Raw genomic sequence first — 18,953 nt, forward strand, 5'->3', positions numbered from 1 at the left:
TTATTCCCTTGACTTTTTCAGGCCTCCAGAAATAACTCGGCACTGACGAATCGTGACTGATTCTTGCAGCTGTCCACACATTAGTGACATTCCTCTGATGATGCAAGATGCCACTCGTACTGAACAACTGAGTTTGTTTCTGTTTAAAACAGTGCCTGAACAGTGCGTGCTGTCATGTTAGGGGTCTCATATACAGGATTACATTATGAAAGCATGCCATGTGGAGAGATCAGGTGTTGTAGTCTAACTACCTAAAAATATCATGTTAAACACTGAGCCTGAGAGAGCAGTTACCATTCCAGGTCTGTATTTCAGTCTTCATTGCTTCCTCCTGAGGGAGGTTCCTGTTGGTACACACACATGTACAGCCACCGGACACAAACTCGCTCTCACACACACACACACACACACACACACACACACACACACACACACACACACACACACACACACACACTGACATCCACTGAGGAAAGTAGAAGTCTGCGATCCACATTTAACAGAGGTGAGTCGTTTCTTTATACTAAATTGCTCGTTTTTATTTAATATCTGTTTTTTTCCCCCCCGACTTGATGTCACACACCTCGTGGATCATTGGTGGTTTCAGTTCAGTGTGACTTCAGTGTGAACAGTGTTTCAAAGAATGTGCATGAAGGGCTTGGTATGAAGTGTGACTAGATGAAGAACAAAGCTGCCAATGCAGGGGTCCTAAAAGCTTTGAAAAATTGGTATAATTAATGTGAATCTATTAGCGGAGAGCGAGATTAAAAAAAGTCATTTAAATTCCTATTTAGAGAAAACAGAAAGGAAAAACTACAGCTTGGAAAAAGGTAAAACCAGATGTTTACATTGGAAAAGCTGGAGCCGGTTAATTTTTGGCATGTTGCTTATAAATGACTGATAAGTATTTAGGAAAAAATGCTCATGGACTCCATAAACATCCTTGGCATATAGGTGGGAATGTTAGATCCCTGTAGAGCTTTGGGACAGATGGCAGTGTGCAGGAGGTGATTAATTTCAGGCATATGTGTGTGTGTGTGTGTGTGTGTGTGTGTGTGTGTGTGTGTGTTGTGGACAGCACAGGAAAACAATGTCCTCTTGCATGGTGAAGTCCAGAAGTAGAAACCCACATGCAGCTGTTCAGGTGGACCCAGACAGCGCTTACATCACTCCAGGAACATTAGACCTTGAGCAGCTGTTCTGGACCGGCACCACAGCTCATTACACACACTTCAACGAGGTCTGGCCAGATGTCTACATCGGGGATGAGTGCGTAAATCTGAGTACTGCAGATGTCATTGTACTTATCAGCCCTTATACAACTATTCAGTCAATTGTGTCAAAAGTTCATGATGACAGCTTCATACTGAGTCTGTGTTTGCATAAACACAGGAAAACTGCTCTGGAGCGGCCTGGTCTGAAGGATCTGGGGATTACACATATCCTGAATGCAGCAGAGGGAAAGTGGAATAATGTGCTGACTGGTGCTCAGTACTACAGAGACATGGAAATCCAGTATTATGGTGTAGAGGCTGATGACAAACCCACTTTCAACATGTCCCAGTACTTCAGGCCTGCAGCAAATTTCATCCACGAGGCCCTCGCTCACCCACAGAGTGAGTCCTCCGGGACTCTGAGGAAACCTTTGAGTTCATTATCTGGAGGATAAGTTTGTTTGTTTCTAATAAATCCATATATCTTCATTTTTTCTAGACAAGGTCCTGGTGCACTGTGTGATGGGCCGGAGCAGGTCAGCGACACTGGTCCTGGCATACCTGATGATGAAACACAATTTAACTGTAGTGGACGCAATTGAGCATGTGCGACAGCGCCGCTGTATCCTGCCCAATCACGGCTTCTTAAAACAGCTCAGAGCCCTGGACATTTCACTGCAGGAGGAAAGGCTGAGACAAAAGAAAGAAACACAGGACCAACAGTAAATACTAAGAAAGGAACTTAAAAATGTATTTTAACTTCATGTCATGTTTTCATGGATATTATTTTTTTCTTTTAATATATAATTAAAGTCATGTTTTCAGTAACCGAGTATGAATCTCATTAAGTTACTCACTCTGATTCAGTCCATAACTCTGTTTTCATGTAGAAAAGATTTCCTTTTCATAAGATTAAAGTGGTCTTAAAGAATAGTTCTCCAGGCTTCCTGAGGTTCTTTTAAAGTTTTTGTTTGGACATTTGTTGCTTTTTCACTTGTCCTGTCATTTTCAGCCTAGTCCTTGTAACTGACCATCTAATGCTATGTTTCACATGATGAGCCAGTGTTGTGTGTATACAAAACAGGCAACATAGCAAAGAATCCATCTGAATTTGTCTTTAGGCACTTTGTTACTAGTGGTTTGTTACAAAAAGACACATTTTTTTTATTTGAATCTGCTGCAATCTTTAAAGAAATGAAGAAATGATGAACCAACTGCTTCATTTTTTAGTATATTGATGCCAAACACACTGCCAGAACCCTGCAGAATGATTCCTGCAGACCAACAGCAGACAGAATTTTGTTGCCATCTGCAGAAAGTTAGTGAGTACTGCAAATGTATTACAAGATCTCAGGGAGTGGCTCAAAACCTTTTGACCACAAAAACAAAGTGTTAGTTACAGCAACTGAAGAGAAAAAAAAACCTTTGTTTTAGGTATTATCCAAACTCTTCTACATAAAGAAAGGAGGCCATAACGAGCCATGAGAGAAACCTCTGAAATATGAGGTGCACTTCACATTATATAAAAAATATGAGACACAGAAAAACATCTATGATAAAATCTGTTTATTTTTTAATTTCAAAATTTACCACAATGATGGGCAAACTGAAAATTGTTGACAGTAGGAACAAACAGGTTATAAGGCTTTTTTGGTGTATCTGAACATGTGAAGGAAGCCATGAAATTTAGGGACAGTGACCAATGATTCAGTCCAACCAGATACAGATTTGACAACACCTCTTACAGTATTTAGTCCTACACATATTTCTTACCTTTTACATAAACTTTGAATAAAGTTATATTCAAGTATTCAGCGTTTATCTCACCAGTGTATGAATCACAGCACAGACATTAATACAGACGGTTTATAACACTTGGCCCCAGATACGATTTTCCTCCAATTTCTTATGAATCTTTATTTATTACTCGAGAAAACAGATTTGATAAAAAATGGAAAAAAATAGTTATTTTTAAAAAATGATTTAACAGAATTGCCCCGAGGGTTTGCCATGACAATGCAGGAGAATGTTAAGTCAATTGAAAAAAATAAATAAATCAACTGAGAGAAAAAGTCTGCTTTAATGCCCACTGTATTCTTCTGGCAGAGAACCCCCAAATATAATGATGGATTCCCAGAAACGCATTATATATAGAAGGGAGGTCATGCTTATACATCAATACTCTCACAAGCTTACAAGTTTCCCTGCAGGCTCATATAACATCCCCAGGCCTCTGCCCATCAAGCCTGCAAACTGCTAGGGAGAAAGAAAGGCACTCATTATTTGATGCCGGTAACGTTTGAATAGCACTGACATAATCAACATTTTGCAGCTTTCACACAACTTAATAGGCAGAGGCCTTGATACATTTAAAAAAAAAAAAAAATGTACACTTAAAATGCCATTTGATTCACAACGGGCATTTTGTGAATGCTAAATCATAACATAATCAAATAAATCACTGCAGCACATTTCTGAGCCGCATTCAAAACCTCATCGGGGTTTTATTATTTAGTCCTGTGTGTGTGTAAATGCATCCTCCTGTTGCTGTAGCTGTTTGTGCTTGGACTCTTGTCTCCAAGGGGACAAAATAACACACAAAAAACATAAAACAGACTCACACGATGTTGACATGGTTTTTCCACGAGAGTCTGATGGGTGTCAGTGCATCCACATGCAAGAAATGTCAGAGCTGAAGTACAGTTCAAAACTGTAGAAAACAAATGTCCGTGAGAGCAGGATTTTATAATTAGAGCCCTTTTTGTAAAGGACAATTACCACATTTCCTGGTGTTTCCATGATTCCTTTATGGTAATTTATTTAAACGCATTAAAAGTTCCCTTGGTTCTTAGCGTGGAAGATGGGCATATGAACTAAGAACTGATAAGAAATGATGTGTGGATAAATTAAAAGAAAAGAAAAAACTTGAAGTAAAACACATTTGAGGGTTGCACTTGTAGAAAATAGTGGAACTTATATGTTGGGGTTGTGGAGGCAGAGTGGGTATGAGGTTTCACGCTGAAGGAAAGGCTTTCCTGACCAATCCTCACTTGAAGTCTGGTTTTTCTGGGAAGCTGCAGCCTGCTCGCTGGATGATGACATTGGCAGCGTAGTGTGCCGCCTTCACACACTGATCCAGAGGTTGCTCCTGGACAAGCTCAGACAGGAAACCTGTGTTGCCCAAAAAAAAAAAAAAAAAAAAAAAAAAAAAAGAGGCTTCCACAATAAAAATCAACAGAAGACTCAAGACTGAAGCAAATCGACCAAGGCACAAAAAAAATAGCAACACCGGGGCCTCTTACCTCCTACGAAGGCATCGCCTGCACCGTTTGTGTCAACAATGTATTTGGGGTCAGTTTTCACTACAGGGAAGGTTTCAATCTTGTCACCTGGAAAGACGAGGAGAAAAACAGTTCACTTCCACACAAGGACAAGAGACAGAGTGAAACAGATGCCAGGAAATGGGAGAAAAAAGAAGGAAATATTACTTTGAGCCATAACCGTTTCATCCTTCCCCTGAGTAATAACTACAACCCTCTGTCTCTTTTTGTTGTCTTTGGGTAGAGCCTGGGCTTTCCTGACAATTTCCTTAATGTCCTTTGTCTGTAGACAAAATACACATCAACACACAAAGCAGATGATACACAAATACACAGAAAATCCAGCCTTTCTCTTGTGTAAATGATAAAGTCTAACAGTCTACTCACATCAAAGTCTTGCTCTTTAGCAAAAGCAGCTGCCTCCTGAGAAAACAACAACAACAAAGATCACATTGAGTTAATCTGAAATATGTGCAAATCATCAACGTTAGTGTGGAGATTTCACTGTGAGAACTGTGGCTTACTGTCTCATTGCCAAACAGCACATCAACGTAGGGCATAACCTGCATGAGGTTATCCTTGAAGAACTGGCAGATGAAGGGCGCAGAGAGGTTCATGCAAAAGAGCTTGTTATTTTCGGAAGCATGCTTCGCTACTTTCAGGATGGACTCCAAGGAGACAGTCAGGAAGAAACCCTGGAAGGAAGGAACGACACTGGGTCAGGACTAATCTGCTTTTTATATCTGATGGGTCTAATGAGTCACATACACTAAAGTCTTCAACAAAACAAAAGCCCCACATTGAGGGCACAAAGGTCATTGTCACAGTTAAACCACTGAGTTATCACAGATTAATCCAAGCACGTGTTTGTGGTGCTGCTTTCGTCTTGACTCACGCTGCCAAACAACTTCAGTGGTGTGGAACTGGTTTGGTGTTTGTCCGTCAGATACACGACAAAGCACATTTTTTTGCAGAACATGCAAGCAGCCGTTGTTATTGTCGTATTTGTCGGACTAAGATGCTCTTAAATCTGGGAGTAATCTGGGTCCTAAACGCCGTAATCTTCAGGTCAAACAACACTGCAGCATCACTTAGAGTTAAAAACTGTCTAAATTCTTTCATCTTTAATAAAACGACCAGCATTGCTGCTTTACCAGGTGTAACTATGAAGTTTAACTTCCAGGCATCCATGAAAACAAAAGTTATTACATTTAACGGAGTTAGAAGTTAGCAGGAAGCTAGCGGAAGTTAGCTCGCTAGTTTCGCTAGTTACCTAAGCATGATATAGCACGTTCTGATGGAGAGATTTCTGAAAAAAATCAAACGTTCAGCTCTGCTATCACTTCCAACATAAATGAAGACAGGAAACTAAACAGCAGTGACGTTTGTAGGGTTACTGAAGTTGGGCTAGCTGGTATATAATGATGTGCTACGTGATCGCTAGCGACACAGCTATGTTAGCATAACATTAGCACAGTGAAGCTGGAGGATGAACGCTAACTTTTTTCCACTTATAAAAGTTAACGTGAAGGTTCCTCATGGTTAGAGACAAATGCAATCGCATGGCAGGATACTGTAAACGGACCAAACTTCAGTCAGGAGAACAACTGAGATAATCCATCCACAATACCAGGTTAGTCATTAATATACTGCAACAACATGGGAATAGAGCAGCTGCCAGAGAATTCAACATTAATGAATCAATGGTACAGAAGTGGAGGAAGCAAGAAGAATGAGTTTAATAAAGTTTGATTTATCTGACTGCTTTGTTTCGCTTAATGTGCCTTATAATCCTGTGCACCTTATGGTCCGAAACATACGTACTGCAAACTGCAGTTTAATGTTGCAAAGCACCTCTTTTTAACTTCAGTGGATATTATACATGGTTATGCTCAGGACATGTCAGCCCATTTGTACTGGAAATGCCTTTTGGTTAAACTTTCAGCAAGGAATTTGCATTTGCACTGTTGCATTTTTATAAAGCTTTAATGTACATAAAAACCAGCTTCTTGTTTAAGTGAAAATAAATGGAAGGTTGTCTTTTTGCGCTAGTAATGTTGTGGAGTTGTATTTTGTCTCGCATCAATTATATCGTCAGTTATATCGTTATCGCAAATTTTCAAATATATATCGTGATAAATATTTTTGGCCATATCGCCCTGCTCTAATACCAACAACACAGGAAGATCCAAGAACCATAAAAAAAAACAACACGGGTGAAGGCTGGATACTGAGAGAGATGCAGATCAGTACCAGGGTAAAACATAAGTGATTATGCAAGAGCACAGAGCAGGCCAAATAAGTGAACGCCGCCCTAAGTTAGGCCAGACTCACACAGGCTTAGAGGCCGGTCAGTGACCTCCCCACAAACCAAAGGTCGCTAGGGGAAAAAAAGCATTCCTGAGTGGTAGCCCAATGGAATCTTCTGGGATGTAGAAAAGGAGGAAGCAGTTAAAGCTGTTAACAGAGAAATATGGGTTTGGGAAACCAGACATTAAAATTCTAGTGTTTTGTATTATAACATTTGAATTAAAATTAAATGCAAGCATGTTTAACACGATTTTTAATTGAGATTTTCATTTTCTTTGTGATATTAGAGTCAACCTGAAGTTAGTACACATGAGGTAATGTTAAAGTGATTAATAATAGGGGCTAAAAAGCAGAAGCAGGTGACCAAAGTGGGTAAGCAGGCAATCTAATGTCATATATAAATCACCCAGAAGTCTTTGGGAAACTGTCATCCTTGGCTTCACAGGTTGGCCAGACAATGAAAGTCTGACAACGGAGGCAATGATGAGACAGAGCGTCTGCCTCCTCCTTTGAACCGCTTTACCCAAACATGAGCTTAAGGACTTGTGAAGCCAGTACCAGTTTATCCACGTGGTGCAACAATCAAACCTGACATTCCCACAGTCCTCAACGTTTTGTGCAACCATTGCATGGCATCAGCATTACCATTTGTGTAACCAGGTCTGAAAATAATGCAACAAGAGTAAAACAGCAGCTGCAGCTGGTTGGAGTTTTCCATTGGTAGTGGCAGATGCAGAGCTCAGTGTTCAGACAGCCCCCGGTGGGTGTTTCCTGTCCTGCGGGGCTTTCCTTGTGTTGTGCATTTATCTTTTTGCATGCGTGGGTGTACGTGCACGTGTGCGTGCGTGGGTCAAACAGTACCCAAAACACTTAGAGCCTTTTACACATACTGTTTGATCCACATGTGGTTGTGTGTGCGCTCATGTGCATGTATGTGCGCAGACCTTGCTGGACCACTTGCGCGCCTCCTGGTGGAGAGACTGGGCAGCTGCCAGAATGGGTTGATTGACAGGCTGGTTGGATGGCATCAGCAGCAGCTCTGGCTCATAGTCATCCTCACCATCAGTAAACTCATCTTCATCATCTACCTCCCTCTCCTCTACTGCCTCCTCATCTTCAGGCTGGGCCAGGCAGTGGGGGGGTTTGTTGGTGGTGGTTGGAGGATTGATGGGGATGGGAAGGAAAGGGAGGGAGGCAAAAGGGGTGGGAGGAGGAGGAAAAAAAGGAGGAATGTGGAGAAGAAGAGGGGAGTGGAAAGCCAGGGATAGCAGGAGGGAAGGAAGCATGGGAAAAGGAGGCATTTAGTATAGTATGAGAGGCACTGGGTGGAAGAATAAAGGACAGGAGATTTACAGGAGGAAGGAGGAGCGTATTCAAGCAAGGTGAAGGTGCAGGGACAGGGGAGGTGAAACTGCACACATAGGCACAGACGATTTAGATGGGGGGAAATTAAAACGAAAGAGGAGCTGGTTTGGGAAGGCAGCGGGTGGATGATGTGCCTTACTCTGAGGCGGTGGCTGAGCTGAGAGTTTATAACCTATTTGCATAATCAAACAAGGTCTAGTGCTGAGTTGGCAAACTGAGTGTGACCCAACACCAGAGATGTCTGGATGTTTGTGGATAGTTTTTAAAAGACACACAAAACATCTGTGGAAAAACTGTTAGCGGCGCCATTAAGGGGAAAATGGTTATCAGCTCCACAAAGATAGCAAGAGGGCATTACTCCTAGTTATTTATACAGATTAGCTGTTCCTGTGTACAGTTCTTTTACACACACACACACACACACACACACACACACACACACACACACACACACACACGGAACATTGACAGCCACAGAGATATGAGGAAAGACGAAGTAGATAACGTCTGCTGTAAGTGGAGTGAGCTTTTGTAATATAGATTTGAGGCTGGGATTTCTCACTGCAATATCTCATATTCACTTCGTGCATGTTGAGTGTGCACGTGTACACCGTGAACAAAGTCACATGCTGACACTTTAAACAGATGACAGTTTCCGGTTCCCCCCCATCCACAGATGGGACTTTTTTTTTCTTTAGACAACTAGCCAGCAACTAACTAGAAATCATGACTTTAAAATTATACACAGATGTTTGGCTAAATATGCAAATATGCATGTTTGTGTGAAATGACCTTGCTTGACCACTTGCGCGCCTCATCGTGCAGCTGCCTGGCTGCCACCATCATGGGCTCGCTGAGCACCTCTCCAGCTTTCTGCTCCGGGAACTCCTCGTCCTTTTCCTCTGGAGGAGGAGGCCGAGGCGGAGGCACTTCCCCCTCTGGTAATGGAGGTTTGGGTGGGGCCTGCTCATCACTAACCTGAAAACACACATACAGGTAGTTCATAATAATTCATAGACGTTATTCCATCATACTGCTGTTTGATCCTAAATTGCTTGGGTCTGACCACCATGCATAACAATATGTGATTCACAAGTATATTTAAATTCAGTTTTATTGATATAAAATTCATAAGAACAGTTTCCTCGATGTGCTTTATATTGTAAGGTGAATCCCTACAATAATACAAAGAAAACTCCAACAATCAGAGGACTCTATGAGCAAGCACTTGGCAACAGCCAGAAGGAAAAACTCATTTTTAACAGGAAGAAACCTCCAGCAGAACCAGAGTACATATCAGAAATGAGTATTTTTATCAAGTCGGGACAAACAATATTATATTTAGGTCTAAAATAAATGGAGACAATCAAATTTAAATCATAGAAAAAATATTCTTGGCTGTCGTAACCCACTCATGAGCAATGTGAAGACCCTGTTTCAGAAAGTTTGTTAATCCCACATAAAGGAAGACTGATATATTTCCCTAAAACACTGGAATCCCAGTTTAATAGTTTAACTACTACTGCTAAAGTCTACTGTGGGAATAAAGTGTGTTATGTGTGTTTGAATGTGCTTACATGGAGCTGATCCAAGTCAGGAGGTGGAGGAGGGAAGTCCGGCTCCTGAGGCTGAAAGGCTTCTCTAACTTTTCCGACTGCAGCCAGGATCCTCAGACACGAGTCCAAGTAGGCTTTCTGCAGAGCTTTGGAACAAACAGCGAAAACATGGTAAATAAACCTGAGTCATTCTTTATCACTCATTATATTAAACATGTTTTTCTCCTGTACCTTTATCTTGGATGTTCCCTGCCACCGCCTTGGCGTCCATCACCATAGGCGAGATGGTGTGCGAGAGGATGTCTGAAGCGTGTTTCACAGTGTCTCTGAATCGTGGGTCTTCAGAGTTCTCAACTTCCCTCTTAGCCACCAACAGGACCCGATTAGCTCTCCTTGCTATGCTTGTTGCCCCGGCAACAAGCATTTGGGGCTGAACATTTGCCATGGCAACTCTGCACTTGTCGATGTCTTTCTTTATCGCCTCCTCAGACGCATCTAGCAGAGATTTGGTGTCGATAGCTTCATCCACTAGACCTGGGAGAGAAAACACAGATAAGCACGCCTCTGTAAATCCTCTCTCATGTGCAGCAAGGTAATATTTTAAGCAGCACGAGAAATGCTGAGAAAATCCACACCGGTGAGTCTCTCCACATTGTCGATCCACTGGTTCTTCATGGTGTCAAAGTGTTCATACGCCGCTTTGTTCCCAGGGTTCTTCAACAAGATCCGAGCGGCAGACGTTACCTGGATGTGAAAACAAACAAAAAAGTAAACAAGTCACGCTCAGACTGTATATAACACCTACAGGTTTTATCTTGATACGTGATCATGCAAATCAGGGGCGGCCAAATCAAACAGAAGTACCTGTGGTGTGAGCTCCCTTGCATGTTTCACAGCAGCATGGATGCCTTCTACTGTAGTCTTATTGGCTGTTCCCACAGCAGCAGCCTTCTCTGCCGTTGCCCCCAGCCGACCCGCGTGGGTCTCAAAGTTCCCTGCGCGCTCTTCAAAAACCTTTCACAAACATTAGCAGCACTTCAGTCAAAATGTAGACATAATCAACCTCCCACACCACACAGCTGAGCCATGGTGTCTATTAGTGGAAACAGGTGAATGGGATGTGTTATTGGTGCTGTGTTTTGTGCATTACTGACCTCTTCTCTGTTTGGTGCATCGGGAGGTGCAGTTGCAGCCACAGCCAGCAGTTTGATAGGTGTGGTGGTGTCACTGAAAACATCAGAAACCTCCTGGGTCATCACCTCCTGCATGCGCTGCCTCAGGTCCTGGATGAAGCAGAGATTGTTGCATAAATCCACCAGGGGGAGCTCTGCACCAGCACTTTCAATGAAATCAACATTACTGAGTCTCACACTATGCATCCTCACTCCCCATGCTTTTGTTATATTGGCTGCACCTTTGGATCAAACAGAAATATTCTAGCCATCGTGCATTTTCCCCTTTTCCATGATTTTTAGTCAGGTATATTTTGTGTATTTGGAAACTTGTTTACATATGATTACAGGGGAGGTTGTGTTTCTGCATTAATCTATTTATAGACTAAATGTGCATGCTTGTGAGATACCTTAAGGGTGTCCTGCAGCTGTGCAGCTGTAGCGCGTGCATGAGGAGCCTCAGCCTCTCCCCTGCCAGCCATGTCTGCCAAGGATGTCATCAGAGCCTCTGTTCGGTCACAGCGCCCAATCATATCCTGACGATACGGGCCTAACAGGCCTCCTGCCAGCCTCCTCCCTTCCCTGACCATTCCTCTGATTGCTGCCTGACCTAGAGAGTAACACAGGGTAGAAGTCATGCTCTAGATACCTCAATAACAACCCATATTCAGATATAGAAGTATCGCTTTTTCTTTTTTCTTTTTGTTGGTCACAGGGACTAAAAATACAAAGTGAGAAGTGATGTCATTTCTTGCAACATCAATAGTAGGAAGCTATAGTTTGCAGTAAATGCTAACATTATATAGTTTCCAGGAAGTTAATAATGTTACTAATAATAACATGTTTGGTTATGTCTTCTAAGAAAGCTTCATAGAGAGATACCTGTGTTCCACTGTAGCATCTCACACTCTGCTCCCATACAGAAGCATGGGACGAAATAGGAAACAATCAAATGACAAAGCAGGAAGACTGCAATAACAAAGCATGAAAACAATACAAGAGTCCCTGAATGACTAAACTAGTCAAGTTAGTCAATCAGTGATGCACAAAATGCATCATTGTGGGCATTTAAGGAAACAGCACAGTCATTTCTGTGCCACGCAATCACATTTCCTGCCTGAGTAATTTCACAGTTACCTCACTGATCACAAATGGCTAACATCCCCAAAGAGCGATATTCACTTGGTGTCTGGTTTCTTTTACAATCCGTCCATCATCCACAGAGATGCACAAAATGCGCTGGAAGGTCAGGGTGTTTATTTTTGAGACAAACTACTGCATCATCACTCCCTAGAGCAGTCATCCAGCACCACTTACCTACTCCTCTGTCGTCCACTCCAGGGTTGTTCACCCAACGGAGGGCCTGCTCCATCTTGCCCTCCAAGGTTACTGCAGGCTTGGCTGGTCTCATGTTGGCTACGGCGCGGTTGGTTTTAGACTGCAGGGTCAGTAGCGCTGCCCCAATCTGCTTAGCAAGTGCACGGGCCTCAGGACTGTCACCTTTACCCCTGAGACAGTAACAAAGATAGACAACTTGAGGGAGAGACAAAAAAGCATAAAAGACTTAATATAGACTATAAAATAACACTACACCCCTGTTAGATACCACCAAAAAAGAGAAATACCACTTTTAAAGCCTAACATTGCTTTTTTGTGTAGTAGAAATAAAGACAAAACATTTCTATATGTGTATGTCCAGATTATTAGACATAAAACTACAAGTTCTGGTCAGGACAATAATTCAGGGCACCGTTTAAGAAATGCCTTTATCATTCTTCTAAGAAAAGAAGAACAAAGTCAGATTCTCTTTTTATGACCTTGCACAGCCGTTTTGACAGGATACCATAATACAGTGATAATATCTCTACTAAATTACACATTGTAAAAGTACTATCTGTTCCAAATGCGGAAATCATAGCCACATTTTCTACATTTTTTACCTTCAAAGTGCAGATCAGTATTAATTAGAGCATATCTAGGTAATTTGTTCAGTGTTTGAAGTTGAATTTGCTTTATGCTCAATAAATGCAGCAGAAGACCATTACAGTTATGTTCCTAAAAGCAACTAATCTTCATCATCATCTTCGCCATCATCCACTGAGCTACAGAAGCATTTGGATTAAAGACTGTTGTTTAGTTAAGTGATATTTCCCTTTAAATTCCCCTCCACAAAAACACCGTGACACCGTATTCAAACAGTTTAAAACCTTTTTGGAGGACTCATGCCCAAGGTTGACAGGCAACAACATACTTTCCAGGTGGGTAAAATATGCCACCTATTGGTGGCATGGGGTTGCAGTTTGAGCCTATGGAAAGAGTGTCTAAGTATTACGTATAGTTTTCACAATGCACGTGTCATCGAGCATGAGAAATGTGAGGTGAAACCGTACTGTCTGCGTAGCTCCATAAGCCTGGCAGTGAGTCCTGCGATCTCACTTATGGAACGCAGGATGTCATCCCTCTCTTTGGGGTCTTCGCATAGATCGGCGATGCGTTTGGCTTCTGCAAGGAGCGCTCTGATGTTCTCCTCCCCCTCGGGACCGCCGTGAGGATCAGCCAGCCATGCCTAAATATGCACATGTGCAGTATGACATATGAAATAAGTACATCTTTTGACACATGTCTCACAGTAGAGCTTCTACCATGTGAAGGGGCTATTTACTAGTGAAGATTTTACCCAGTGGGGTCTCTCTTTTAAACAATAATAATTCTGAGAGAATTTGTAAAGTATTAACTGCAACACTTGCTTGGAAAAGGATTAGAGAAGTAGAGAGTCGGATTTGCTGGAATAAAGCAGTTCCCTGGTTAGTGTAGCTCATTCTGATATTATTGTTGTTCTATCTGACCTGTGCAGCATCCAGCCTCCTGGCAATAGCCTGTTTGGCATTGATTAGAGCCTCCAGTCTGCGAGCAGCACTGTCCACTTTGCCAAATAACAAGTCTAAGCCCTGCGAGCACTGGCCGGCACGCTGCACACACCCCGGGGTCGGGCCTTGGCCTCTGTTAAGAACAACAAAGACACTCAGCCGAGGCTTGACAGCTGAATACACAATTCAAATGCGCACCTAATCGCACACCATGGACAGAGGATGGAAAACTGTTTAACTCACACGTTCTTGCAGAAAAACCCTACCTAGCTCGTAGATCTGTGACCTGGTCAGTCATTTGTCCCAGAGCCTTAGTGGTCGCCAGTATGTCTTTCCTCTCCTTCCCAGCACACAGCTCTCCCACCTTACCAGCTTCGTCCAGTATTGCACGCAGGGCCACCTCACCGAGGTCTCCTGGAAACGACAGACCGCCATGGCATGACATTCACGTTTGACGATTAGGTGTTTTTAGCTGAAGCCACAATAGATAAGAAACAAACAGCCACCTGGCTGTCCGTGAGGGTCTTTGAGCCAGCTTTTAGCTTGTGCCATCTTTGACTCAATCAAAGCCAGAGATCTCTTCAGGGCCTCCATATCCTGAAGTAAAGAGAAGAGATGTGTTAAAGACAAATATATTGCTTTCATTACAGAAAAAAGACACTTTTTATAAGTAGTTACAGTTTTATAGATTATTTGTTGTCATAATTGCTATCTTTACGGAAACTCGGGCACATCTAAATCTGTTGTCAGTATTTATGGGTTGAGGATGGTGTACACAAGACTGATGAAGTGTATAGGACTAACAAAATAAACTTTAAATCCAATGTTCACTGTAATGGGGAACGGTATTACCAGCAGTGTAGCTTTCTGATTTTTAGATTTTTTCTAACTGTGAGACTTTAATTTCCAGTGTAAAGCTGGACTTGGTTGCTTGGCTCACATTTGTAAAGGCTATTTTGTTGTGGGAAAGTTCAACACATAGATGTATACATTAAAACTGCCTCATATAAAACCTATATTTTGGTTTATCCACGATTAAATGGATGGTGGCCTGCAAGCTATGAAGTCTTAAATGTGGGCACTAACAGCACAAAATTGGTTTTATTAATATTAGTCAATGAAGTCGTATTACATTATTAATTTCATGCTGTAAAATGGGTTCTATGTTTTACACAGAAATCACCACTTTTTACAATGTCTTGCTAAAAATAATTCCTTATTATAAAGGAGAAAATAAGACTAAGTGACTTAATCTAAAATGTGACAGACTCTTTCAGTGCTTCAACCAGAAAGGAGAAAAAAAATGTTTTTTCCAGTTCAGAGAAGAATGAACCTCTTAAGTGGAACCGTTCAATACAGCCCATCTATTATGGATGGATCTGGACACCAACCAGCTTATTTCTATAATTCATGACCCGAGAGGACGGCAGTCATCGCTTGCCAGCGGTTTCTCTCACAAACTGACAGTAAGTGCTTATCACAGCTCATACACAGCGGTACAGACACAAACAGACAGATCATTATCAAAGGAGGCTGTGTGCAGAGAGAAACATGCAGAGTTACAGGTTAGACGAGTGAAACAGTGCTTAACTTTGGCTTAAATTATCTCAATGCACAATCTCTAACTGATGCCCAAAAATTACTTTTTCCAAGCATGTATATGCAGCCAAAAACAGCGTCTTATTGTGCTACGATGGTCGATCTTTGACAGCGTAAACACGAGACGATACACCAGAAAAAATACCATGACTGAAGACAGGTGTTAAAATAAATAACCGAGCTGAGAAACCTCTGTTTCAGGCCGTTTGACTCGAATGGACGTCTGGAGACAAACAGATATGCACATATGACAATAAAGTGATGAAGTATGTGTGCTGTACATCACACATCAGCCAACAGTCAGTGGACTGAAACACAAAACACTTACTGTCAAATACCAGCATGATAGATAATAATAATAATGTAAGCATGAGGACATATTGTGTCTCCTTATCTCTCACACACATACACGCTTGCATGCTGGAAACCGCTGATGGGGAGAGAAACAGGCTTACCTTCTACAGGGAGGAAAAGAATGGAGGAGGAAGGTACAGAAAGGAAAGGAAAAAAAAGGAAAAACCAGGAGTTATACTAGCGAGCAAAAAGAAAAAAGTGACAGAAAGTGAAGAGTGATTTTTTTTTCAGAGATGCCGCTCAGTGAGGCTGTATGTATGCAAGCAGGCACGCCAGCGAAATCTGATTTAGGTATGTGGGGATTATTTTGTGGGGTTTTTTTTAGGTTTGTGGGGTAAAATGAGAAAAATCAGAGTCTTTAAATGCAGCACAGGTTGTACCTTATTGGCCCAGGCGTCTTCATCCCACGTGGTGAGCTGCAGGACTCTTATGATCTCATTAATTTCAGCGCTCATCTTTTCAAAAGTGAACCTTCGGTTTCTCTCTGCCTCCTCAACCCCGGCACCTCGACTACTCTTCGTTGCGACAAAAATCTTTATAGCTGATGAGGAAAGAAATAACAGTATTTATGTTTAAACTCAGGTAGGACGACATATTCAACTTAAGATGAAGTGCTCATTTAACTTAAGAATCTATTGTGGCAAATAGAAATGACCCACTTTAAAAAATAAAAGCTTTTAATATGCTGATTTTAAATGACCTTTGTGGCAGCACTAACATGCTTGGACTGATGGTGATTAATGCAAGTTTAGTATTTTCTCTCTTTATAGGCATTATTTTTCATATCTACCAACTTTTAAAGGATGGGGATTAAAATCTTAAATAGTCTTCAGCATCTGTAATACTATTATAATTGTTATTTTATAATAATTATCTAATAATGCTACTGGCTCTAAAAGCAAGTGTAGACCCATAGACAAACATTTTTCATTTTCATCTTCTCAGGTATCTTATTTGATTTAATGTCGGGTTTTTTGTTTTGTTTTTTTACTATCCATTGTTTAAAAATATCGATGTACCTGGCAAAGTTAAGTGATCAATCCCTAGTTTGACCCTCTTATCCAGTATGGTCATGAAGAAAAAAAAGGGGAAGAATGCAATGGATAAGTCTCAACACAGTGGTCCAAAACCAGTTAGTGATCTCCCAGTGGTTACATACATTTCAATATACACTACAGGACAAAAGTACCAGTATCGCCTTTGCATTAAACCTACAGGAGGAGCTTAGCCATAGAAACCCATGCCACGAAGCTCCTGCCGCACAGTTTTTGTGCTGATGTTAATGCGAGAGGGGGTTTGGAACTCTGCAGTTAATCAGTAAAGAGAGGTTTGGCAGCTTTCACCCCGCACATGGTCTGAGTCTGTGTGGTTGAGGTTCTGTGGAATATCAAGTGAAGAATTTTCACAAACTGCCTTATTGCAAAGGTGGCATCTTATTACAATACCAAGCTTGAATTTAGTGAGCACTTTAAAACCATCCATGCTTTCACAAATGTTTGCAAAGTCAGAGTCCATAGCTTGGCATGTGATCTGATACACCCGTGGTAGTGGGACTGAAAACACCTGAATTCAATGAGACTGAACCAGTGCAGCAAATGGGGGGCAGTAAAACCAAATCAATAAGCTCAAATGTCCTGTATGCTAAAGAGCTTCAGAAATGCTTTTTAGGTGTGGTAAAACAATAATGTAATTTAATTTAATCTATCTATCTATATACATATATATGTAGAGAGAGAGATTATTTTTCTTTCTCTCTTTTAGTTGCCAAATAGTTCAGATTTTATGACACTTGACCATGTAGTCTCAGTGCATTCAAGTAGTTGAAACAGTGCTCCTCTTCTCTGTTGGTTGGTGCAGAGTATAAGAGTAGCGCAGCAGAGATGTTTGTAGGCAACGTATGCGCGCAGTCACACTCACATCCCCATCCCCAGCATTTAATGACTGTAATTATCTGCGTTGCTATAACAACTCTTGGATGCTCAATGATCTGTGCTGTCGTTAGCCCACACATGCGCAGCCACGAACACACACCTGAGATAAGAACGGGCAGCAGCTCTTTGACAGTGTTCATGGAGCTGACTAGCATCTGTCTGTGCTCTTGGTGTGTCAGCTCCTGCTGCCTCTCCTCTATCATCTTTGACATTTTGGTCATCCCTGAAAAAAAAGAAAATGTTATTGACTTTGGTTTTGGCGCTGCTTTAAGTATGCTTGAACAATCAAAGGCTAAAAGCTTCCCCCAGTGTATACGCTAACTAAGCAGTTCCAACACAAACATTGTAACTTCACGAACGACTGATCTCACACAATGAAGGCATCAGTCAAGTGGGAGAAAACGTTTGGCATCAAATTTCCTCCAGCTCATTATGCCACACTGCACTGACAACACAATTGACCTGTTGCCTCTGGTGATAAATAGCCTGTTTATGGTTCTCCTGTCAGTGAAAAGACTCTGATCCTTAATCAAAGCATTTTAGTGTCAGAAGAGCACTCAGCGGTTAATTTAGCTGGCAGGTGGATCTTTAAACTAAAGAATCGTGTAAAAAAAAGTTTGTTGTCGCGTTTTCTGCTTTATGAAGCAAACTAATCCGAAAAGCACAGTTTATAACAGCTCTGCACAAATTATTCAGCAAACATTCTTTATTACTATAACTTCTGTTTCATTATCAGTGAATCTGACGGTTATTGCCTCGATTAATTCTACCTTTAAATGACTTTTTGCATTTTCTAAGCCTCAATCTTTAAATATGATATTGTAAGTCTCGGCTTAGTCTCGGCTTTATTGGTGACAGTTCCTACCTCTTTCCAGTTCCATAACATTTATAATTTCTTTATTTAAATAAATTAAAATGAGTAAAAATGTACATGTTGCAGTAGATTTTGAATCAGGGCTCCTATTTTTAATTAACCTGTGTGAATCTTTACTTTACTAAAGTGACGTTTTAAGAACCACACAAAGACTTTCTCACAGAGTAGTGGGGATAAAACTTCACCTGGTCCGAGGTTCTTGGTGTATGTGATGAGGTCTTCCATGGTCTCCACCACCTCAGCTACTGCCAGATACTCCAGGATACCTTTACACACTCGGATTATCTTACGTACCTACAACAACAACACGGACACAGTCTTAAGCAGATGCAGGCGTAAAACAAAAGCCACATTTTAATATGAGAACAAGGAAATTCCTTCTTTGCAGGAG

General features: G+C 41.5%; 3 protein-coding genes across 10 annotated transcripts in view; 1 reads left to right on the forward strand and 2 right to left on the reverse strand.

Annotated features, from left to right (window-relative positions):
* Positions 1–18,953, reverse strand: part of LOC113034509 (vinculin-like) — a 30,618-nt gene that overhangs the window by 3,457 nt on the left and 8,208 nt on the right. The window contains exons 4-22 of one of the 7 annotated variants that reach the window (XM_026189113.1): positions 18,748–18,856; positions 17,789–17,911; positions 16,138–16,298; positions 15,859–15,861; positions 14,311–14,401; positions 14,071–14,218; positions 13,784–13,937; positions 13,328–13,503; positions 13,145–13,243; positions 12,255–12,445; positions 11,820–11,846; positions 11,348–11,547; positions 10,920–11,048; positions 10,630–10,779; positions 10,401–10,509; positions 9,997–10,299; positions 9,787–9,911; positions 9,002–9,187; positions 7,789–7,965 (exon numbers count right to left, since the gene is read on the reverse strand). In XM_026189113.1, the coding sequence (XP_026044898.1) occupies positions 7,789–7,965; positions 9,002–9,187; positions 9,787–9,911; positions 9,997–10,299; positions 10,401–10,509; positions 10,630–10,779; positions 10,920–11,048; positions 11,348–11,547; positions 11,820–11,846; positions 12,255–12,445; positions 13,145–13,243; positions 13,328–13,503; positions 13,784–13,937; positions 14,071–14,218; positions 14,311–14,401; positions 15,859–15,861; positions 16,138–16,298; positions 17,789–17,911; positions 18,748–18,856 (2,661 nt within the window). The remainder of the gene's footprint in view (positions 1–7,788; positions 7,966–9,001; positions 9,188–9,786; positions 9,912–9,996; positions 10,300–10,400; positions 10,510–10,629; positions 10,780–10,919; positions 11,049–11,347; positions 11,548–11,819; positions 11,847–12,254; positions 12,446–13,144; positions 13,244–13,327; positions 13,504–13,783; positions 13,938–14,070; positions 14,219–14,310; positions 14,402–15,858; positions 15,862–16,137; positions 16,299–17,788; positions 17,912–18,747; positions 18,857–18,953) is intronic. The other 6 variants (XM_026189114.1, XM_026189115.1, XM_026189117.1 and 3 more) reach the window with 6 other exon arrangements.
* LOC113034549 (dual specificity phosphatase DUPD1-like) lies at positions 431–2,046 on the forward strand. Of its 2 annotated transcripts, none has more exons than XM_026189192.1 (4): positions 431–505; positions 1,079–1,269; positions 1,393–1,616; positions 1,714–2,046. In XM_026189192.1, the coding sequence occupies exons 2-4, from the start codon at positions 1,091–1,093 to the stop codon at positions 1,938–1,940; spliced, it is 630 nt and encodes a 209-aa protein (XP_026044977.1). In that variant the 5' UTR covers positions 431–505; positions 1,079–1,090; the 3' UTR covers positions 1,941–2,046. The 2 variants fall into 2 exon arrangements, with proteins under 2 accessions (XP_026044977.1, XP_026044978.1); XM_026189193.1 differs by having other exon boundaries at positions 1,084–1,269.
* On the reverse strand, positions 3,276–5,455 carry LOC113034554 (adenosine kinase-like). The gene is made up of 5 exons (XM_026189199.1): positions 5,059–5,455; positions 4,922–4,957; positions 4,703–4,817; positions 4,517–4,603; positions 3,276–4,385 (listed from the first exon to the last, which is right to left on the reverse strand). The coding sequence occupies exons 1-5, from the start codon at positions 5,149–5,151 to the stop codon at positions 4,261–4,263; spliced, it is 456 nt and encodes a 151-aa protein (XP_026044984.1). The 5' UTR covers positions 5,152–5,455; the 3' UTR covers positions 3,276–4,260.

The sequence above is a fragment of the Astatotilapia calliptera genome, chromosome 13, assembly GCF_900246225.1.
Source record: "Astatotilapia calliptera chromosome 13, fAstCal1.2, whole genome shotgun sequence".
NCBI classification, from domain to species: domain Eukaryota; kingdom Metazoa; phylum Chordata; class Actinopteri; order Cichliformes; family Cichlidae; genus Astatotilapia; species Astatotilapia calliptera.

Bases quoted from the DNA above. Each gene is read 5' to 3' on its own strand.
- LOC113034549 (XM_026189192.1), top strand. From the start codon at position 1,091: ATGTCCTCTTGCATGGTGAAGTCCAGAAGTAGAAACCCACATGCAGCT. The intron at 1,270-1,392 runs GTGCGTAAATCT...GCATAAACACAG, and splicing joins GATGTCTACATCGGGGATGA to GAAAACTGCTCTGGAGCGGC. The intron at 1,617-1,713 runs GTGAGTCCTCCG...CATTTTTTCTAG, and splicing joins GGCCCTCGCTCACCCACAGA to ACAAGGTCCTGGTGCACTGT.
- LOC113034554 (XM_026189199.1), bottom strand. From the start codon at position 5,151: ATGAACCTCTCTGCGCCCTTCATCTGCCAGTTCTTCAAGGATAACCTC. The intron at 4,958-5,058 runs GTAAGCCACAGT...TTGTTTTCTCAG, and splicing joins TGCTGTTTGGCAATGAGACA to GAGGCAGCTGCTTTTGCTAA. The intron at 4,386-4,516 runs GTAAGAGGCCCC...TGGGCAACACAG, and splicing joins AGGCGATGCCTTCGTAGGAG to GTTTCCTGTCTGAGCTTGTC.